Below are 23099 nucleotides of genomic sequence, written 5' to 3'. Positions count from 1 at the left end.
ACTTCTCTAAACCATCATCGTTTCCTCCTCATTTACTGCAGTCAGTGTAGTTTTGAGGAAATAGCTATTAAAAGAGATGTGTTTGACTTCACAGAAGTTCAGCCGAAACACAGAGATGTTTATTTTGGTTTCGCTAAGCTAATGTGAGAAACTCAGATTTCCTCTCCTTCATAAGACTGAAGTTGTCAGGCAGCTTCGTGGGTGGAGTTGGCCTACATTGGCGACCAGACCTCTGATGACGGGTCATCTGGTGTGTGTTTGTGTCATCTGCTGTGTGGGTGTCATCCATGGTGTCTCTTATTTTCTCTATAAGGCTATAGCTCATCAGCTTTGTGTAGCAAAAAGGTCTAGGGCTTGGCTTCTTACAAGGCTTTATACAGCCATATTTTCTTAAATATTCAGCCTTTTTCCGATCAAGACATTTTTCCCCTGGGGGCATGAAAGCGCACATTCCTCCCAACGCCCTGTTCTTTGGATCTGAACACCCCACGGTAGTGAGTTAGTCTTTCAGGAAGCCCACGGGTGACTACAAAGGCCACAATTCATACTTCAGATGTTTATGTGATGCTGGCGGGTGAGCAGGAAAATAGTTCCCCTCCTGTGCTATGAGCCATTGTTTAGGATGTTTCCATAAAAAAAAAAAAAATTATCAGCACATGGGGAACTAAGGCTGGAGAACAAAGTGGCCCTGGTCTTGTGCAAGCTGATTTTACTCTTTTCATTAGGGGGCTTAAGAGTTTCATAATGCAGGCAAGACCTTAATCTTATTATTAAAGACTTTTTATCCTGCAGAAAAGCAGTTCTGTGGACTAGGGCTTGCACAAAAATATTGTAAAGAAATTTTTTTATTTCAGTTTGTTTTTTAGCGCAGTTCTATTCACAAGCAGTGATTCTTATTAATGAAATTTGCACCAACATCATCAATAATTATTATTAATATTATTCTATTCTATTATTAACTAACATGAGTAAATTTTGAGATTAAATTCTCGGTTGTAAACACACAAGGACTAGGGGTTGAAACGAATGAAAAAATGCCGTCACCTCATTAACCGTCCGTGTGAAAACATCGAAAAAGTTCCGTTTGGTGTCCAGATGATTTATGTAATTTAAAACACCATAATTACTTTAAAACTTTTACAAGTATATTTTGTCTTCATGCTCTATTTTGAGTTTAGTTTAACTAATAATAAACATTGGCATAAAGCATCCATATTTGTTCATGCCCATGTTGATTAGAGGATTAAAAACTTGAAAAGTATTAATTTAAGGTACATTCAAACAGATAAAAATGTGCGATTAAGTTGTTATTAATCGTGACTTAACTCACAATCATGCGATTAATCGAAATCAAATATTTGAATCGATTGACAGCCCTAATATTGATATGACATGAGGTTCAGTTACCAGCATGACACTAAAACAGCTAGTAGTAATGGCTATTTTTACTTAAGTACATGTCAGAGCCCAAACTTCTTTACTTGAACTTGAGTAAAAAAGTGTAGTCAGTACTTCAACTTTTACCATGGTCTTTTAAAACATGAGTATCTGTACTTCAACTTGAGTGAAGGATCCATAAGTGACTTATATGTTGTTCTCAATGTTTATTGAACTAGCGGCTAATATTGATGGTTCCCTCTTTAGTTTGGGGAGATACACCCTAATGTCATCATTAGTAAGCATAATTTATGTGGTGGATTTAAAAAAAAATTGTGAGGTGTTATTTACAAATATCTAAGCCAATGTAGAGTAATGTAAAAAAAAAACCTACAAAATATTAGAAAGAAGTGATGCGGAATCATGGTCTCAAGTCACACCTCCTATTTCATCAAGAACTGTGCAGAATTCGGGAATGTACACGATCCTTTTTATCAGCTCTGTAAAACAAGCTATTCAGGGTTTAAAGAAGTCATGTTGTGAATATAATATCTCGCCCCCCACCCCCCGCCCCCCCTCTTTCTTCAGCTTTTTTACCATGTCGCAGATGAACAAGCCAAAAAGAGCGACCTGCAGCTAGTCGGGATGATCTGCTACACGAGCAAACACTACTGCACCTTTGCTTTTCACAGCAAGTCTTCCAAATGGTTCTTCTTTGATGATGCCATGGTGAAAGAGGTGTGTGCCGTATTTACATGAAGTAGAATAAAGAATAATTGCACTGTACATTGGCAAATATTTACCAGCTTCAGGATGCATTCCTGCTTATGCTTGTGCTTGTTTGGAAAAGAACAGTTCTAAACATGAGCTAAAAACCTGGCATATTCTTGGCACATTGCAAATACAATGTATAACTTCAGTGGTTATTATTAAGTACATCTACTTGTACTTTATGTACATATAATCCAGAAAACAACCCTCTCCATTCACCTCACATGAACCAGCTCACTCCTTACACAGTACACCCATGGTTTTATTTTCATATAATTTCTGTAACTGTACACTGAAGGTTTGTGTTCTCTCTCAGACCAATTACACGCAAAACCGGTTCCTACTCTCGCTTTACATGCAGGAACTCAATTCCTAAACTGTTACCAATTTTCCACAAACATTAACTAATAATGCGTTTGTGGGAGTGCGTGTGCCGAGACGCACAGGCGAGTCGGCTGGCTCTGGAGCTCTTTATCAATCTATCAGCAGTGCAGCGCTTGTGCTGTGTGTGCACTTCAACGCTTGCCTGGCTGGAAGTGCTCGTCTCTCCAGAAAAGATGAATTACCCCCCTCTCTCACACACACACTCACACATACACACCAGTGAATATTGCACTGGGACAGGTGCGATATGTTTTTTTCTTAAAGTAGTAGAGAATAAGTCTTTCAACGTCTAATTAAATAAGTACACTGTTTCATTTCATCTACTTTCTAGCCTCTGTGTGCATTTCAGCCTTCTGTATGGACATAAATTTTTTTTATATTCCAGAGGTCTAACTACTACAATGTGTACCTCTCTAGTGTACACACTTCTGTCTTGATTGTTCAGTAATCCCATTATTGGGTTCATAATGTACATGTGCTATGCTTTAGGATATCATTACTCTTCTTCTACAGTCTGCCTATCCTGCTTCACGGTCTGCTTAGAATAAATAAACCGTTTCAGATTCAGTTTCTCAGATTCTGTTAATTAAGTAGCAAGGTTTGGTCAATTACTTATACACACTCAACTATCTATTAAAAAATTTTCATCCCTCCCACTTTTAATTCTAGCTTTTCATTTGTGGCTACGTTGACTGTATGTTTGCATGTCCGGTTAAATACTTAATAAGCAGGATACAAGGTTTAAGGCGGAGTGGGCATTGCTAGGGCTAGTGCCACTGCCTTAAGTGTTTCATGCTTTCTACAGATTTCCCCCCCAACCTCCCATGAATGCCAGTGGGTAAATTAGAATATAGAAATGTAAAATATGTGCAAGTGAGTGTGTGAACCTGTGTGGTACCCTGCAAAAGACTGGCATCCCATCTAGACTGTTTATTCACACCCAGTGTTCCCAGGATAAAATCAGAATCCAGCTCAACCTTGAGAAACCTGATACTGTTTACTAAAGATGAATGACTAGCAGATTTGTGTGCGTAATCTTAGCAGATTTACTTAATTCTTTGTGTGTGTGTGTGTGTGTGTGTGTGTGTGTGTGTGTGTGTGTGTGTGTGTGTGTGTGTGTGTGTGTGTGTGTGTGTCGGTCTGGGTGTTTGTACAGGTGGGCTCTAAATGGAAGGATGTTGTTACTAAATGCATCCGAGGACACTTTCAGCCGCTGCTCTTGTTCTACTCTGATCCTGAGGGGAGCGCCGTGAGAGGAGCTGAGGTCCCTCGGACTGAAAGCTCAGCAAGCCATCACAAGCCCTCAGCTAACGATGAAATCCCAGGTAGAGAAAAAAGTACAGTGTTTATTACAGTGAGAATATAAGTGAACATGTAAAGCTTTATATATTTTTAAAGCATTCTTTTTAAATCCTCCATGTCTCGTAAGTGAGACAAATGAGAGCTGGTTTCTAGGCTCTAACGTCCTGATTTGACCCCGAGCAACCCAGCGGGCTTAGTGACCTTTTGGTAAAACGTGACCTATTTGTACACAGCTGGTGCGGGATGAAAACATTTCAGCTTGATTAGTGCTGATTTAGCCGCGTCAGTTGGCGCTGATGTTCATGCTCTGTGGGCTTCTGTGATGAACTGCTGAGCTTTAGACTTAATAAAGCATTACAAATAAATAGAATCCTGTGCAGGTGGGTAATTAGAGCTGGACTTTGTGTGTATGTGTGTGTGCACAACATTAAAAGGGACAAACAGTGATACGATTAATCTGAGCTCATGTATTGATCATGCAAATTGACTTCTGTATGTTGCTTTTGCTGTCAGTGCAGTCAGTTTACATTTGCCACTTTGATAATTCTCGGTTGCCATGTGCCATCTATGTAGATTTGTAAAACATACTAAGTAAAAAAAAAAAAAATTTAATCGTTTGCCATGTGTTCTTGACAGTGGGCTTCGCTTATGATTATTAACTGGTTCAGTGACTAATGATCAAGATGACACATATTGCCTGTAAAAGTTATAGCTCTATTTGAAAACTTGTGTCTGCTTTAAAAAAACAGACTTGTACATAACACTGACCGGGACAGAGGGCAGACTAAAAGCTGATGTACCGTGCACTGAGTGCGCTACTGCATTCATGTGGAAGTAATACGTGTTGGTGTTCTTAGTACTTTCACTGAGAGATGAACTATGTGTCGACCTTGCATACCCTGAACGACAACCCGCAGAGTACATAAGAAATTTTGATGGTTTGATATGCCATTTTAAAATGTCACTAACGACCATGTTTTGGAGTGGTATAATGTATTCATTTAGGGTGCAATGGTTTGTCTTACTTTTATTTCTCTCGGTGTGTTTGATTACGCACATATTCACACACAGGCACCCCGCAGCCAGGCATCAAGAAGCTGGAACTGACCCGAGAAAACCTCAGTGCTCTGTTGTCAGGTCAGGGTACTTTAAAGCATAAGAGCCAGCCTCTGTCGGCATTCAAGCGTGGCACGAACCAGACCAGCGGCGGAAGAGGACCAGGTAGAGAATAAAACAAGCAGCAGCACACAGTATAAACCTAAAAGAAGCCTATGACTGATTAACACTGTCCCTGTATAAAACCCTTTTTTTTGTCATTTTATCAAAGTGCTGAGGAGAATGTTGCCCATTTTATTGCTTAAGATGAAAAGTTGTTCCTGTTACTGTTCCATTTTTACGAGATGGGCTTGACAAGAAATGTGAAATCCTATTAGCAGGCAGTTCTTTTCTTTTATATATATATATATAGTGTAGCAAGGTCCAAAGTACAGCATTGTTGATTCTGCCAGTAATAACTCTGACAGTATGATTTGTTTTCATTCAGTTTATCCTGAAGGTTTTAGTAGAGAGGAATGGCTTGAGGAAATGTAGGCATCCAATGGAAATCCAATAAAGAACGGACAAGGACAGCATGTTCTTATTGGACATTCCTCTCTTATTACCATCTGTATTTAGATTAAGCCTTCTTTATGATTGTCAATATTATTTCAATAATGAAAGCTTTCATCTGACCTTAAAGGATTTTTATTTACATTTTTTCACCTCGAGTTATCCGAGGTATCTGTTCTGGCTCAGACACGAAACTAATAAAGCAAGGCTGAGCTTTGAAGGGGTTCAGCTCAGCAGTTTTTCAGAGGACATTTCCTACTGTACGAGACGCAACGTTTTTATTCTAGTGCACCAAAATACCTTGTTAGGTCATCACATGACTTGCTTCACTCTGACGTAAATATTGTTACGCATATACAGTACATGCCGATTTTCCTCTTTCTTTTTTTTTGTTTGTTTGTTTAAAAATCATGTGATTTAGACAAGTTCCTTTCCAATGTCAGTTGCTTACAAATATAAGCCTGGAAGGGTGTTGGTTTGAACGTGCTTCCTGAACAAGGTGCATGACGTGTGCTAATGCACATTTCGCAATCTCATCCAGCCTCAGTACATTTTGGGAGAAATGTTGCCTGACTGGCTGCGTGAGTGTGTAGCTGCCCTGCTGAATCAGAATGTTTCGTCAAGCAGGGCACACTCCTCTCTTGTCAGCACATTGCATAGCTCATGTTTCCCCGGTGCTCAAATACACCCTAAAATATTCAATAGTTTTAAACCTTTCTTCTTGTTTCCTCTCATACTGCTGATTTGGTATGGAGTGGTGTTAATAGCATTGGAAAGTCTTTCCTGTACAATGTGCTCATTTCTGCAACACTTTGCTTGTTTTTTTTTTTCCATTTTCTTGCACGCAGCAAAAAACAGCAAGGCGCACACATTCATCAAACAGGCATCGATCCTTTTTAAGTCTCTCCAGGCTTTTCCCAGAAGCCTCAAGGGTGTAGTGAGAGAGTCTGGTAGCAGATATTTCTTCCTGTTGTCTAAGTAATGTTTAGTGTAAGACTTCCCATAAATGCAGTGTAAGATCTACAATAAGCGCATGAAGCTGGAGCAACAATAAAACTAGCCGACACCTTAAATATATATAAATAAATAAATAAATAAATAAATAAATAAATATAGGCATAGTATGACTATAAGTAGATGTAAGTTATGTTTTTGTAAGGATTTGCCAGTTCGGCAGGTTTTCTTGCTTGTCCTATTAGTTGAGTCCCGTAGTTGTACCTTAGAAACAGCAAATCTAAACTGAACATGACTATTAATTAAAACTAAAAGCAGAGCTTGGTTATCAACTGTTTTGGATCTTTTAGGTTTACACCAAACCCTGTTTTTGTTGCAGTGAAAATGAGCAGTGACCCAAAAGCCTTCTTGAGAGAGCTCTCCCGAGAAGTAGCCAGAGAAGCCCGCAACATCAACATCATCAAGAAAGACAACGATAAAACACGCCAAGGGCCAGAAACATCAAGACACAGAGGTAAGAAGGAATATGCACACACAGACACAGAAACACACTTGTTTCAGTTTTATAGCATTAATAACACTGTCCACAAAAAAAAAGACAAGGAACTTATTAAAATGTAAAAAAGGAGAAAGTGTGAAAAATAAAGTTTTATGTTGGAAAAAAAATGCTATTATTTTATTCCAATAGAAAGCAAAAAAAGAATAATAGTAATAATGCATGAACATTGCTCCTGGATGATTGCATTCCAACATTTAGGGACCTTGGCACTAAAAGCTCAGCTGACTCCGATATCATTTTGCTTTTATGGAATAGAAGTAGACCATTTTTCCAGTTTGGTGTTGTGTAAATAATGCTTTAATAATTGTGTTAGGAATGGAGTCATGCAGTGAGAGTGTTTTTCCCAGCAGGCCTTAGTGCATCCTTGTAACGTAAATTTGATGCGCATGATATTTAACTGAAAGCATTTTATCTCAGACATGTCTTCATCATGGCCATTTAGTTGTGTGAAAAACAAAGCACACCCTCTTTGAATTCTATGGTTTTATGTATCAGGATATAATACAAATAATTTAGTTGTTAGAAGGCCTTAGAATTAAATAAATACAACCTCAGATAAATAACACGACATATTAACCTATGTTATTTATTTATTTTTACAAAAACTAAGCCATGTGTAAAAAACAAAACAAAACCGTTTGATTCAATAGCTTCTAGAACCTCCTTTTGCAGCAATAACTTGAGGTAATTGTGTTCTGTATGACTCGTTTAGTCTCTCAACACTGTGGGGGAATTTTTGCTCAATTTTATTCATTGTTGCTTTAGCCCATTGATGTTTGCAGGCGTTTGTTTATGCTCAGCTCTCTTAAGGTCATGCCAACATTTTAGTCGGGTTGAGGTCTGGATTTTAAGGTCTGGGCCCTTTCAGCACCTTGTAAAAGCCATTCCGTTGTCGAGTTACTGGTGTGCTTGGAATCATTGTCCTGTTGCATGACCCAGATTTGGCTTATCTCTAGCTGTCTTTACTTTATTATATAGAGGAGTTCATTGCTAACTCGGTGACTTGCCAAACAAGCCCAAGTCATCACCCCTCCACCACTGTGCTGTAGGTGCTTGTGCTGATCTGCTGTGTTGATTTTCATCAAACGAGTCACTGTGAATTATGGACAAACATCTCCACTTTGGGCTCTTCTGACTCTGGTCCAGAAGTCTTGTGGTTTGTTTGGATGCAAACCTAACCCAATCTGCTATGTTCTTTAGGCTTTCTCTAAAAAACATGGGTTATAACTTTCCAACCTAGCCATACTTGTTCAGCCTTTTGCTAATTGTACTGTCATGAACTTTATCATGCTTAGTAAGGCCTAAAGAGTCTGAGATGTAACTTGTCTTTTTGTGATTTCTCTGACTGTGGAGTGAATTTGCTGGAATGTCCACTCCTGTTCTGTTCCTGATTGTCAACTTCTTAAATGTTTTGCATTTGTAAATAATCATTTTCACTGTAGAATGATTAGCTTTAAATTGATGAAAATGGCCCTATAACCCTGCCCAAATTGATGGGCAGCAAAAGTTGCTTCTATAAGGTCATTGCTTATGTCTTCCCTCATTGGCATTGTGTTAACACACACCTGAACACATGGGGTTTTATAGAGACGGTCACACTTGCTGATGATCAATTAATCAAGAGCATTTGAGCAGCAGCTGGATGCTACTTAACTCAAATCCTGTGGAAGCAGTAAGGGCGTACTTTGTTTTTTACATATAGTTTCTTTATTTTGGCTTTATTTTTGTAAAATGGATAATGACATGGAGCAATATATGTTGTGCATCTGCAGTTATATTTAAGGAATTCTGTGATCTGCTAAGCACCAGATATATTTTTTTTATCAGGTACTGATACATAAAACTATAGAATTAAGAGTGTATATTTATTTTTATATTACTATGTATATTAATTGTTTACCTAATCACTAAGCTTGAAATTAGATGAACACCACTGCGCCCATGAGCTGGTCATTGAATTTTCCAGATATTGATATTTCCACATATTAAATAAATGTACAGTATACTGAGACCTTTTAAATAGACTGTTGCTAGTTGCTGAATGAATTGCTTATTACAGGCTATTGCTCCGATTTTATCACAATTGTAATATGCAGGGATGTTGGGTAGCAATTTTAATAAGCACTATAATACTATTTGATCAGTAGCCTTAATCACTGAGCCACTGCCTTTAAATATGTGTATACTGTGTCTGTGTCTAGAAATAGACCACCGAATCAGTGCAAATAAGTGAGTTTGTATTTAACTCTTGGTGAAATAGGTCAACCAGCGTCTCAGTTAGAGTGCAGCTAACATCCTGAAAGATAATTATTAATAAGGAATCTATTTTCATTTTGAATACAAAATAGGTACCTAACCCTTAAAGTGGAACATGTGCTTGTTTTAATGCATACACTTTCCATAAATTGTGTCTGATAAGTACCATGACTTTAAATTCTTACTCTTCTGACCATACATGCTGCTATCAATCAATTATTATGCAAGGAGCTTTTGTGAGGGTTTTAAGAGCCTTGAGTTTTAATTGAAATGTAATGTTTGAAGTGCATACACATACACACACACACAGGCACCTAAAATTGGTCCTAGCATGATTTAAAGCCTTTTTACCTGCCTTGTCAGCAAAATATTACAAAATTGCTAATGTAGCCAGAGTAAAAGCCCTGAAGTTTTTCTATCCAGTGATTGATACAGCGTCCCGGCAGATATTAACTCTCGTATCATATCACATAACTGTCACTGCAGTACATTTACTTCTGGACTGTCTGTTTCACTGAGATGTTTTTTACGAGCTTGGATGGGAACCCAATGCCAATCATTAACAGCTTTTACACAAAGGTGGTGTGCGTGTGTCTTGAGTATTAGATTCTGTGTCGATTACTGGAACTGGACCCCTATGATGGCGCTCGTTCTTTCTGCTTTCTCAGACAAGTATTTAAGCATGCAGGAATTGAGGTTGCAAATGCTTGTTGAATGCAACTGCGCTGATTTTTATTTTATGCCTATAAACTTATGTGCATATTTGTTATTACTACTCAGTCTCAAGGCCTGATAATGGTCTTTGCTAGCTCAATTGTCACTACCCTTGTACATTTAACGTGAGATAAAAAGCAGTGGACTTTGCACCAAAGCATTGTGTATTATCCTCATACCAGAGATCTAGAGAAGTCTGTAGCCTTGTTTAGACCAAATTTAACTTGTTTCTACAGTATGCTCACACTACAAAGTATTGAGAAAATCTCTGATTGAAATTCTTTTTTTTCTCTTAATGTCTTTTCCCAGACACTGCCTCTGAGAGGTCCTACTCACGGTCGCTCTCTCCTCCTGAGAACAGATTTATGACACCAGAGTCTCGGCTGTATAGAAGTCAGGGCAGGGGCCCGACACGGACAGAGCGTTCGCCCCGCACAAACAGGCGTGTAGCCCATGCGCCACGTTCCCAATCTCAGCCTCGTGTCCCGGTTCTTCCTCCGTCCAGCAATCCGTCCTCAAAAATAGATTTCTCCAATGGTTACGATACGGACAGTAGCTTTGACTCGAGAGAGCGGGCTAATGTAACATCACGCACTCGTGGTAACCGAGGATGGAAGCCTATGCGTGAGGTCCTCAATGTAGACAGCATACTAAGCAGTGACGGTGACCGTCATCTCCCTATCCAGGGTCAAATGGTCTCCGGCCAGAAGAGGATTCCCTATGAGCAAAAAAACAGCTGGTCTCCACGTGAAGATGCTAAACCCAAAAGCTTGATGACTATTTATGAGGATGAGCAGCGCCACGAGCTGGGCAACAGGAGCTCACCGGAATCGGAAAGCCGCGATAGGGAAAGGACTAAAGGCACTGTCAATCACTTCACACTGAAAAAGGAAAACTTGAAAAACCAGCGAATGGAATCCGGATATGAGAGCAGCGACAGAATCAGCAATGGTTCAGCTACTTTGGATTTTCCTGTGGTGGAGAATATAGGCACGAAAGAGTTACGACGTGTGCCTGAGGTACGTGTGCTGAGGTAAGGGTGGTTTTCTTTCTGCATTTCTTTTGTCATTGGGTGAAATCAGAGATGGGTTACAGGTTTCTTATAAAATACAATCATTGGAAGTGACATTTTTGGCATTTTAGAAGTTGCTGGTTTCTGTTATTTTCAGTTTGACTGAAGTATTGAAGTGCTGCTGGTTGTGAGTAGGAAGCATGTATACCTCTACTTCAGTGTGAGATAATTAATGCTTTTAGAATTGTTAGGAATAGTATGTGTTTTTTGCTAAGTGGTTTATCTCAAGCTTTAAATTAACTGAGCAAATACAAATAATTCACCACAATGGCATTTTCCACACACTGAAAAATTTCCGTACATAAATCTACAGTATACTAAGGCTTTCTTATACATCGTATTGCAGGTTGCTATATGGAATATTAAATAGACAGACTTTTGCCCAGATTTAAACACAATTGTATTATTTATTGCTGTTATAATAACATTAGTTAGCACTTTTAATGAGCACTATATCACATGTATAATTGCTTACTTCTTGCTACAAAGTGGTATAAAACTCAAAGGTTTTGCACTATTCATAAAATTTATTACTGATCTACCTCAAACATGTACAGTATATTTGTGTGATATTTATGACCTAGGAGGATACTTTGTTGATTACCGATTGATTGATTGATTGATTGATTGATTGATTTTAATTGCTATTAATAAAAAAAAATCTAATACACCATTCAGACATCAAACTACTGAGTGTGCTAAAGTGCTGCATCCACGTTCAAGTGCTCTCCCGCTGCGGCAGAGTTTGATGAGGAAAATTGCTGTTGCAGTAATTTACAGACTCAGTAATTGAAATTGAATGTCGGTGCTGTTGGCAGTTTTTCACAGATAAAATAATAATACAACCTTAAGGCCAATTTACTTAAGGCCTTCAATTAAACTGGCTGAAGTGAAATAAGTGGGGTGAAAATGTACAACTATCAAATATCATAATTGCAGATTTTAGTAGGTATAACATAATTAGCATTTTCAATATTAAAGCAAGGATTGTTTTTTCTTTCTTTCTTTCAATGCATGTTTAATATTCCTGCTTTCAGCATGAAATAAACTGGGGGGGTTATTAGTATTGTGTTTAGATGACACTAAATGGACAAAAGTTTTTGTACACCTGACCATAAGATTCGTATGTGCGTTTTGAACATCCCATTCCACCTTTAGACCCTGTTTGCTGTTATAATAACCGCCACTCTTCTGAAGAGACGTTTCACTTTATTTTTGTGTGTGATTGTGGAGATTTCTGCTCATTCAACAACAGGGTTATTAGTAAAGTCAGGACTGACGTAGGGTGAGGAGGCCTGGGGTGCAGTCAGCATTCCAATTCATCTCAAATGTGTTTAATAGGGTTGAGGTCAAAGCTTTGGAGCAGGCTGCTCAAAATCTTCTTTTCCAACTAGGGCTGAAACGATTCCTCGAGTAACTCATTCATTCATTCATTCATTTTCTCCCGCTTATCCGTAATTCGGGTCGCGGGGGCAGCAGTCTAAGCTTCGACTGCTGCCCAATCCTCACAGCACCGTCCCTTTCTTTTTTTCTTTATTTCTTTATTTTATTTTATTTTTTTATATAAATCACAATTTGTGGAAAGTGGTTTTGTGCGTACACCACATTTATAAAAAAGAAACCCCTGGAAAGGTAACACAGAAGACGCTGCCGAAAGAAAAAATTCGGAACGGAGAGAAAACGGCGAGGGGCGAGGATTCAGGCCAAAGAACACAACAGAAAGTTTACAAAGTTTGGGATCATTTCAAACTAACACATAAAGAAAACACTGTACAGTGCGTTAACCTTTTTTTTTTTAAAGTTACTTGAAATAGATTTTTATATTTTTATATTTGTATTTGCATTATGATTTAATATGGCAATTAAATGCACTAAACAGGTTTAGTTTTCACAGATATTCTTACATGCAATTTTAGCACACGTTGAAAATTTCTTGTTTATTGTAACAAAAAACACCTGTCTTAGTTTCTCTTGTCTATTTAGTACTGATCTTCAATAAAGAAAAAATACTTTTTATCTGATTACTAAAATAATTGCTAGCTGTAGCCCTGATTCCATTCCATGTAAGGAATTTGTCATGCTGGAACAGGTTTGGGTTTCCTAGTTCAAGTGAAGGGAAATGATATACTACCACATCCAGAGACATGCTATACAATTGTGAGTTTTTCACTTGTGGTAACAGTTTGGGAAAGAACCACATATTGCTGAAAAAGTCAGGTGTCCCAATACTTTTGTTCATATGATGTATATTTTTGTGGTTTTATAATACAGTATTTGTGGTGGTAGTTTAGTGAAATATAACAATGTTAAGACTTATATAATATAAATATGTCTTTTGTTATTTAACTGTTTCAAACATGCTATTAGTCTGTCTAGAAGATTAAGGCATTGTTGTGTAGGAATGTAACAAGCTGTATGCGAGTGTCAGTAGTATTTACTGCATTTGTGACTTAGTTCTTCTTGTTTTAGTTTGAAATTTGATAAATCTTTACAGCCAACGTATAATTTACAGTGTTATCAAATCCCTCCACAGTCATGGATGCATAAATGTTTCTGAGGTAAAGAAGAGATGTGGTGATCACATTTCACCATGGTGAAGCAATAGTTTTGTTGAGGGTGTAAGCTCTTGAAAAGCCAGGGTGTGTGGGAAAAACTTATAACCTGCAATATACACTGACAAAATCCACATAAGGAGTTTAGCTATTGTGTTTTGTCACCAAGTGTGTTAATTGTGTACTTCTTAGGGACCCAGACTACCAACAGAGGTATGAGGACACGAGGGCAGACGGTTCACAGAGGCTTTCTTACGGTAAGTGCATCAGCTCTTGATGGATAGCAAAATAAGATGGATGTTGTCTCAGATCACTGGAATCTTGTCTTTAAATGTTTTATTTTTTCATTTTCTGAATGTCAAAAGTATAAGAGGGAGAGTGTGGGAGAGTGCCGGAGTCTAAGTGTGTGCCCTGTGTCTGCTCATTGTGACACACGGCTCACAATAAAGATGTCATTCAGCCTCCTACGGATTAGTCAAGAATGCAACACACTCGCTAGAAAGTAAACAACAAAGACAAAGAAATGTTTGCTGTTTCTCAGAATGGCAGCCAGGGCCAGTGTTTCTTGGCTTCTCTGCAGGAGTGATGCAGAATTAAAGACTGGTGCTGCCCAGCTGTGCCCACACTGGTGGAAAATGACAAGAGCATGGTTGTCAGGAAGGTGACATTTAAACCCACGTGTAAAGAAAGTGTTTTTGTTTTGTCTCTGCTCTTGTTTTCTGAGCTGCCCCATGATGGTACCTCAGATGACTTGATGTGTTAAAGGGGTAAATGGTATCAGTCAGCTGAACATTTGTCCCCGATCATCAGCTTTAGCTGTTTTTGTCCTGTCCAAGGTGGTTTATATAACAGTTATGAGTTGATGAATTGAAGCGGAAAGAGCAGCATTTAGAGCTGAGTTTGTGCTGCCTGTGAGCTCTTCTGTACTAATGGACATGTCTGCTGTTTTTCTGTTCTGAAGAGTTGTTTTCTCTTTCTCTCTTCTCTGAGATGTTCACATATTTAATAAATATTAAAGTTGATGATACACATATGTAGTATTTAATAACCAAACTGCAGAACAAGCCATTTTAGAGTCATGTAGGTGCCTGTGAGTTCTGGCGTTATTTTACATTCGATGTTGACTTGTATGTAATGTCAGTGTTTCTCCCTTCTATTTTATTCTGTTCCATTTTGCAGATTGTATTGACAGGCCATTTTTGGCACCCGTTCAGGCCCTTTGTGTCTGCAGTGCGAGTTTCACTGTGTTCATTCTGCTTAGTGTCATGATCCAAGTGTTTAAAGCTGCAGCAGCAAATAAAACGTTAGCCCCAAAATAAACAAAAAATGTATTTCCCTGCAAACTACAGCTGCAAAAATACAAAAGTGTGACAATCCATATAATTGAGTTTCTCCACTCCCCTGCCTTCATGTTCTTGTCTGAAATGTCTGATATCCAGAGGCCAGATTGTAATGGTCTTACTGGGTCCATGTATCTTCTGATCATTCAATTTTCAATTAAGATGAAAAAAGGCCGACATTTCATTTTTCTTCAAATACTCCAGGACCAATTACGGAGAAACAAGTCATTTTTCAGTTTCTTTGTGGATGAACGGAAAAGAAAATCAAATAGGAACAAACATTTTTGTATGTCTAATTGCAGAACAGAGCAGCAATACGTCACAGCAGTTTCAGACCAGAGGTGGGCGGAGCTTATACAGTCTATAGATTGCATAAATAAATAAATAAATAAATAAATAAATAAATAAATAATTAGGTATCAGCTATTTTTACACATTTTTATTTAATCAATATCTAAAATATTTAATGAAAATAGTTTTAATGAAGTTACAATCGTATGCACATTAGCCGTCAGCTGCCGGAGTTTGTCTGATGATATAACGAAGCATATTTACACGCAATCTGCACTTCCACCTTAAGCGTCGCCTCCCATAGAAAACAATTATAAAGAAAATACTTTGCTGTAAGCCACATTCAGGGTTAAGAATCTTTTATGGTTTGTTAGCTCTTATGCTTTGATGTTATGTTGTCCGTTATGTTATGTTGCTTATGTGATTTAATGCGTTCTTGGTTCCAAGTTTGTGTGTCTTGAGTCTCCTGCCCTGTTCCCGAGTTTTTCCCCGTTTCATTACCGGAGTGCTGTTTTCTATAAGTTTGTTTCCCGAGCCTCCTGTCTTCTCTTCATTTTCCACACCCCATTTCTAAGACTTAGTCTTTGTGCTTTGCTGTAATGTAATTGATCTCTTGTTATCTCATGCTATGTTGTGTGGACTAAATTATTGCTCTGCCCTTCTTTTTGGATTTTAAGAATTTTACTTTTTGGATTATATATTTTTTAGAAGCGATTTGGTGTTTTGAGGAACCTATTAAATAAAAACTATGACTTATTTCTCAGTCCCGAGTTGCACAGGAGTGTCAACTTCTCACTTTAGTGACCGGGGGTTGAGCCCTGTTTGTGATGATGAAGACAGCATGCAGTTTCACTTAGTCTTTTCCCCTATATAAAGCAGACACTTCATGTGGACAAAAATTATTTTAAAAGAACAAACATGGTATATAAGTAATGGTAATGCAGATATCAATACAAAAAGGATCTATGTAAAATAGCTCACATCTTATAAAAGAAATCTACATGTCTTAGGTACCTTTAGACTGTGTAAACTTCGCCCACTTCTGCTCTTAAACTGCTGGCCTGGTGCGGCTATCTTCTTCTTCTTCTTCTTCTTCCTTTATTGGCTGCTCCCATTAGGGGTCGCCACAGCGGATTGTCCATCTCCATACTACATTTACATTTGCATTACATTTACATTAGCAGCATTTAGCAGACGCCCTTAGGTCCAGAGCGACATACAAAAGAGCTTTAAGTCTCTAGCAATGAATAAATCTACACTGGTACGATACAGGACAAACATTATATAAATTAGACTATATCTCTTGATTTTTTGACAAAGCAAAGTTGGAAAGTGCTAATTAAGTGTTTCAGGAAGAGGTAGGTGTTTAACTGCGCTTAAAGATAGCCAGGGACTCTGCTGTACGGACATCTAGGGGAAGTTCATTCCACCACCTCGGTGCCAGAACAGAGAAGAGCCTTGAAGTATACCTACCTCTCATTATGAAAGAAGGTGGTACCAGTCGAGCAGTGCTGGAGGATCTCAGACAGCGTGGTGCAGTGCGAGGTGTGATAAGGTCTCTGAGGTAAGATGGTGCTGGTCCATTTTTGGCCTTGTAGGCAAGCATCAGTGTTTTAAATCTGATAATGGAAGCCAGTGAAGAAAGCGCAGCAGTGGGGTGGGGTGGGAGAACTTGGGCGGATTTAACACAAGTCACGCAGCTGCATTTTGGATCATTTGCAGTGGACGAATAGCGTTCAGAGGAAGACCTGCCAGCAGAGAGTTGCAGTAGTCCAGCCTAGAAATGACAAGAGACTGAACAAGCATCTAAACTGTGTGGACAGAAATGGTCGAATCCTTCAGATGTTGTAGAGAAGAAAGCGACATGTTAGGAGAAGGACAGTTGAGTGTCCATAGTTACCCCAAGGTTGCGAGCAGTAACTTAAGGGCAGAGCAGAGAGTCATGAAGAGTTGGTGGAAGCTGTGGTGTCTGAGTGAGGGGAAAAAAAAAAGATGAGTTGAGTGTCATCTGCATAGCAGTAGTAAGAAAACCCATGTGAGGATATGAATTCACCAATGAAGTGGGTATGGAGGGAGAAAAGGAGGGAAGCAAGTACTGAGCCTTGTTGAACACCAGTGGTGAGTCTGAATGGGGCAGATGTGGATCCCCTCCATGTTACCTGGTATGAGCGACCTTCCAGGTAGGAAGCAAATCATTCCCATGCTGTTCCGTGGATACCAAGGCAAGGCAAGGGTAGACAAGAAAGTCTTGTGGAGAGTCTGTCCTCTATATCTGCCTCTTTCAAACCAACTACCTGCATGTCTTCCCTCACCACATCCATAAACCTTCTCTTTGGCCTTCCTCTTTTCCTCTTTTCTGGTGGGTCCATCCTCAGTATTCTCTCACCCTTGTACCCCATGTCCCTCCTCTGCACATGTCCATACCATTTAAATCGGACTTCACTCATTTTTTCCCCAAAACGTCCTACATGCACGGTCCCTCTAATAAACTCATTTTTTTATCTTGTGCATTCTCCTCACTCCCAATGAAAATCTCAGCATCTTCAGCTCTGCTACCTCCAGCTCCACCTCCTGTCTTTTAGTCCTACTAATGCCACCGTCTCTAAACCATACAACATCGCAGGTCTCACCACAGTCCTATAAACGTTCCCTTTCACTCTTGCAGATACTCTTCTATCACACGTGGCACATCTATATAGATAGATTTTTAAAAATATTTATCTATATCTATAATATTTAACAAAGATCATTTTAAATAAGGTTTCTTTTTCAATTTGTACATGCATAAAATGCGAGATAAGCAATATTTTAAAACATTAGCCATGTTAATGGATAATGATAGTTTCTCAATAGTTAATACTAATATTACTATTACTAATAGAGTATGTTTGTTCTTTTTATATATTTTTAGTCCAACTTAAATTGAAACTTTGCACACTGTCTTTATCATCTATGTCACAAACAGGTCTGGAACCCGGGTTACTCAAGCGAAAACCATTTCAACACGTTCACTATGCTTGGTTAGACTGTATTAATGTTCTAACTTATGCCTTTAAGGAGGCGTTTAAAAGAAAGCTGCTTGTATGTGTGATTTTCTTTTTTTCCTCAAATGCCAACTGCCCTGTATTTTGCTTGCAGTTGTATAAGCTCAGTGCTGCGCTCACTACTTTTCCCCAGCTGAGAGCTGCACTTTGTGTTCAACCAGCTGTAGCCAAAGGTCAAGTCAGCAGGAACTACTGAAAGTTCAACCTGTTAAATGGACATAACCTTAACAGAATCTTACTATTAAGCATAATCTGTTTCTAATAATACTGTGTGCAGAATAAGGAATTATTGGTTGAACTTGATATGTGTATCTGACAGCAATCTGATCTGCCTGAGAGTTGATCATTGTAGCTTTGTAATGGCTGTTTTTGGAACAGAATTTCTTCTGACGCTAGCGACACGTGAATCGTTTTAGCATTTGGACTCCAAATATATCTTATAGGTTGGACGTCAATTATGTTTTCTACACGTTTAAAGATCAGTGTCGAGTAAATCTTCGGAATTGTACATAAATGTTCTAGCAGCAAATATGTTCAAAAATGTCCTTTGCATCTGCTTGTACTTTATCAGCCATTTGTTTGATTTTGAAGTGTGGCTAAGTTAACATGCGAAACAGGTGTGGAACAGCAAGCTGAGTCGTTTCACTTCCAGTGATCTCACTCTCCCAGTTCAGACCAGATCAACTCGGTGTTGATTTATGGGTGCAGTTGTACCACCCACAGCCTTTTCCTTTCAGCCACTCTATCTTAAGCTTCCATGCTGCCAGGAGGGCCGTCGCACCACATGATGTATTTATGTTCTTAATTAATGCTTCTTCAAGTGTGAGACTATCATTAGAATATCAGTGTTCGGTGTGCTGGGCTGTGTTCAGTCAAGGTGTATACAGGGGGCAGTGAAAATGAGGTCATGTCTCAAACTGTGGTTATTGTTTTTACTGCTTAGAAAAAAAAGGTGTGTGTGTGTGTGTGTGTGTGTGTGTGTGTGTGTGTGTGTGTGTGTGTGTGTGTATATATATATATATATATATATGCATGCGCCTTGTTAAATGCTTGTGATTTAAAATGAAGGTTACTCTCAATTTTTCTATAACTCTTCTGTATTCAACATATTTTAGTGTTTCAATAGTACTAACTAATTCAAAGGGACTTGCATGCACTCCACAGAATCTAAGTCTAATAATAAACAATGACCGAAATCATTGATATGATGCTATTTTGGATATCAATGCTTTTTAAAAGCCCAGGAGGGTTTCTGGCACAGGAATGTCTTCAAAGGTTTGTTGTCATTTCTAGGCAACAGCACGTCAAAGAAAGAAAGATCAGGTGAAGGAGTGACTGTTTATGTAAGAGAAAATGATAACAGGGCCTTACTTGTCTTCTTGTGCTTCCACAGCTTTGGGTATAACTACTTTACACTATAGGGTCAAAGGTTGACCAAACCAATTTGTGAGATTTTTCCAAACTTGGAATCTCACAACAGCATAAGACATTGAATTTTTTAGGCTTACAATAGTCTCACAATTTTATATTATGTTTGTATGCTGTAGGATTGCAGAGTTACTTTACTGGAACTAAGAGGCCCAAATATGTTCCAGCATGACAGTATCCCTGTACACAGAGTATGCCCCATTAAGACATGGTTTGTGAAGTTTGAGGTCAAATATCTCTAATGTCCAGGTATCATGACTGCATCCCAGACATCCAGATGTCCGGATGAGGAAGATCTGAGAGTGCGCTTTCGGGTGTAGGTATAAAGCAAGTCAAAGAGGTATGGGGGTGCATGATTATGAAGAGCTTTGGAAGTGAGAAGCAGAATATTGTAATCTATTAGATATTTGACAGGAAGCTAGTGTAGATGATGAAGAACAGGGAAGATCTGCTCGATGGAGGAGGTTATAGTAATTATACGGGCAGCTGAGTTCTGGATCAATGAAAGTTTTCTGTAAAGGAGTTTGTGAGGTGCCTGAAACAGAATGGAGTTAGAATAATCAATGTGAAAGGTAACTAGAGCATGTTCAAGAACAGCCGTGGAATTAGATGTGAGGACGAAGACGGATGATGTTCGTAGATGGAAGTGCGCAGACCAAGTAATATTGTTCACATGCTTTTCAAAAGACAATGTGCTATTAAGGACAACACCCAGACACTTAACCTGAGGAGATGAGAAGATTATAGAGTTATCAATCGAAAGTAAGAAACTATTGATTTTTTAAAAGTTAAAAAATTCGACTTAGTGCCAACCAGAAGAACCTCTGTTTTGTCAATATTCAGCTTGAGAAGTTTGCACGAGTACCAAAATTTAATCTTTTCTATACATTTCAAAAGAGGGGTACAATTTAGTCTGGAGGACAAATATAGCTGGGTGTCATCCGCATAACAATGAAAATTAATGCTCCATTTTCTACAAATATGACCAAGAGGTAGTAAATAAATGAAAAATAAGATATATTTTTATGTTTGTTCTTCTGTCTGCAGTACAGCAAGTTTATTAGACGAATAAGTACAACTTACTCCCTGTGATCCTTCAAGCAGCAAAAATCCACAAATTAATCTTCACCTGAACATGTGCAAAATGCTTTTTGTTGATCGCATTACATTTGTATCTGCTGCCATCACTTTGGTTGCGGTCATCGAATAGAGCTGCTTTACAAGGGGCTTAGCAGCTTAAACACGATCGGCTTGCAGAGACAAGGGGGAAAAAAGTCCTGTCATAATAGTGTGCTGGCTGAAATGGATTTGGCTGTTAATGCTCTGAGAAAATAATAACAGAAGGAGGGAGAAAACAGTCCGCTGACACATCACATCTTTGTCATGCAGGCTAGTGGAGTTTCATGTCTCTTGGTTTGCAGGTTCGATCTCAGGGGAGAACTCGCACCATTCTGTTTAAATGCTGATGTCTTCTGGCCATGCAGGGATTTTTTTGTCTACATTTTTGTTTGTGTGTACTTTTTATCAGGTGCCTCTACAGAATGTTTATTTCTGTACCTTGTACCTGATGATATTTATTTACCTGGAATTTATTGGAAATTTGGATGCTTTGTTTTTCATTTAACAATTTTTTCAATTTCTATATGTGACGATTGTTCTTTATATTGAGTTCCAGACCACTTTATTCGTTGTGCAGTGTAGTTGCTTCTTAACAGTTCTTTAGCTGGAGCCTGAACGCCCCCTGGTGGGTGTATTTGCTTTTTCAGTTTCCTGGAGAAATGCTGCTACTTTTTTGGCAATTTAGATTTGATCAAATCTTATACACTGGTGACTTGATGACACCAGTGTTTATTTCCTCAGTTATTTGTTGTTTACTATGTTTACTTAATGGAGTTTCACGGAAGTTGAACCATGTTTTTCTGTTATCTATTCGTTTATTTATTTGATTTCCTGGCGACTAAGAGGCGGCTTGAACTGGGATTTCATCCAGAACTTTATTCTTTGGCTGAATGAATTTTAACCTATTCATACCAATTCTCTAAAGACATACTGTAAAACATATAATGTCCATTAAACAAATAGTAAATACAAACGAATAAAATGTATGTTTGAAACAATTTAAAGAAGTCTAAACTAAGTCTAATTTATATTTTGTTTTTTGAACAGGTGAAATGCGTGGAAAAACTTGTGAACTCATTCCCAGGTAAAGCGTTGATGAAAATCTTTGTCGATTTGACCATTTCAAGTTGTTTTGCGTTTTTAAAATCACACACAAAAACATTGGTAAATTTGAGGAGATGATTGAATTATATTTTCTTTTTGTAACAGACAAAACAAAAGAGGGCCATGGAACAGAGTAGATGGAGTGAATGGGAGCACTGGGCCTGCATTTCTAAGCAAAACGAGTAGCTCAGAGTGGAACAGCTCTGATGACTTGTCTGGGCCTGTGTCAGAGCAGGAGGATACTTTATCTCAATCTGATGTTCCTCCACTCATTCCTCACCACCCATCCCCGAGACCTTCTCACACCTCAGTTCCACCTTTACCCCCCAAACCCCATGTCCAGAGATATGAATACAGGAGAGGTCTGACCCAAGACTTTGCTCACTTAAGCCCCAAAGTCCCAGCCTACCAAGAAGTGGCTGTGTCAAAGATGAGCTCAGAGATATGGCTGGAGAACTCTGGTACGCACACATTCTCCTCATCAGGCAGCAGCTCTAAATCCGTCTCGTCCATTCACGAAAGGAACGACCTGTCTACCAGCGAGAGCGAGGACAAGAGTCCCAGCATCCCTGATTGTTCCACTGAATCCAATGTCGCCGGAGAGCACACCATCCCAACCACCTACTTTTCTGTTGATAGCTGCATGACAGACACTTACCGGGCTAAGTACCATAAGAAAAGATCTGCTCTTCATTCAGATTCTAAAACAGGAGAGTACACATCATCTAGTGAGAGCGATCATGGAGAAAGGTTTTCCCCAGCTCCTGCAGACCTAAAGACCCCAGCTTCACCCAGAACTAAAAAAGAAACAGGTATTATTACAGTGTAGTGTAATGTCTTTGACATACTAATAATTTGTTCTAATAAAAAGTCAACACGGCCGGGGTAAAGTGTTAAATTTGACCAAAGAATCTCCTTATTTTCAGCTTATACCAGCAGTAAACCCATTGTTAAATGGAATCCTGTTTCTGTGAAGGGGCTGGATGAACATGGCTTCCTCTGACACCAAACATCACTCCTGCTAGACATAAAGGTAAATATTACATGACTTACTATGTGTGTACATGGTGTTAATGTGCTATTGCTGAATTTAGTTGTGATCTAACTCTGTGTGTCTATAAAACAATCAAAAAACAAGACACAGGAGCTTAAATGCACAACATTGTGTTTTTATTTCATTTTTATTTAAATTTATTTCTTAATTTTTTATTTATTTTAAATTTT

General features: G+C 38.6%; 1 protein-coding gene across 2 annotated transcripts in view; it reads left to right on the top strand.

Annotated features, from left to right (window-relative positions):
- The window catches only part of usp53a (ubiquitin specific peptidase 53a), a 39295-nt gene that overhangs the window by 13163 nt on the left and 3033 nt on the right, over positions 1-23099 (top strand). Inside the window, exons 9-17 of one of the 2 annotated variants that reach the window (XM_083540843.1) lie at positions 1966-2115; positions 3689-3857; positions 4906-5055; positions 6776-6910; positions 10235-10958; positions 13742-13806; positions 21819-21855; positions 21981-22687; positions 22802-22908. In XM_083540843.1, coding sequence (XP_083396969.1) covers positions 1966-2115; positions 3689-3857; positions 4906-5055; positions 6776-6910; positions 10235-10958; positions 13742-13806; positions 21819-21855; positions 21981-22687; positions 22802-22878 — 2214 coding nt within the window. In that variant the 3' untranslated portion in view covers positions 22879-22908. The remainder of the gene's footprint in view (positions 1-1965; positions 2116-3688; positions 3858-4905; positions 5056-6775; positions 6911-10234; positions 10959-13741; positions 13807-21818; positions 21856-21980; positions 22688-22801; positions 22909-23099) is intronic. The other variant, XM_083540844.1, reaches the window with a different exon arrangement.

This window comes from Silurus aristotelis (assembly GCF_946808225.1).
Source record: "Silurus aristotelis genome assembly, chromosome: 5".
In the NCBI taxonomy this organism is placed as follows: domain Eukaryota; kingdom Metazoa; phylum Chordata; class Actinopteri; order Siluriformes; family Siluridae; genus Silurus; species Silurus aristotelis.
Note: the sequence above shows the minus strand (reverse complement) of the source record. Positions and strands in the feature narration are given on the sequence as shown.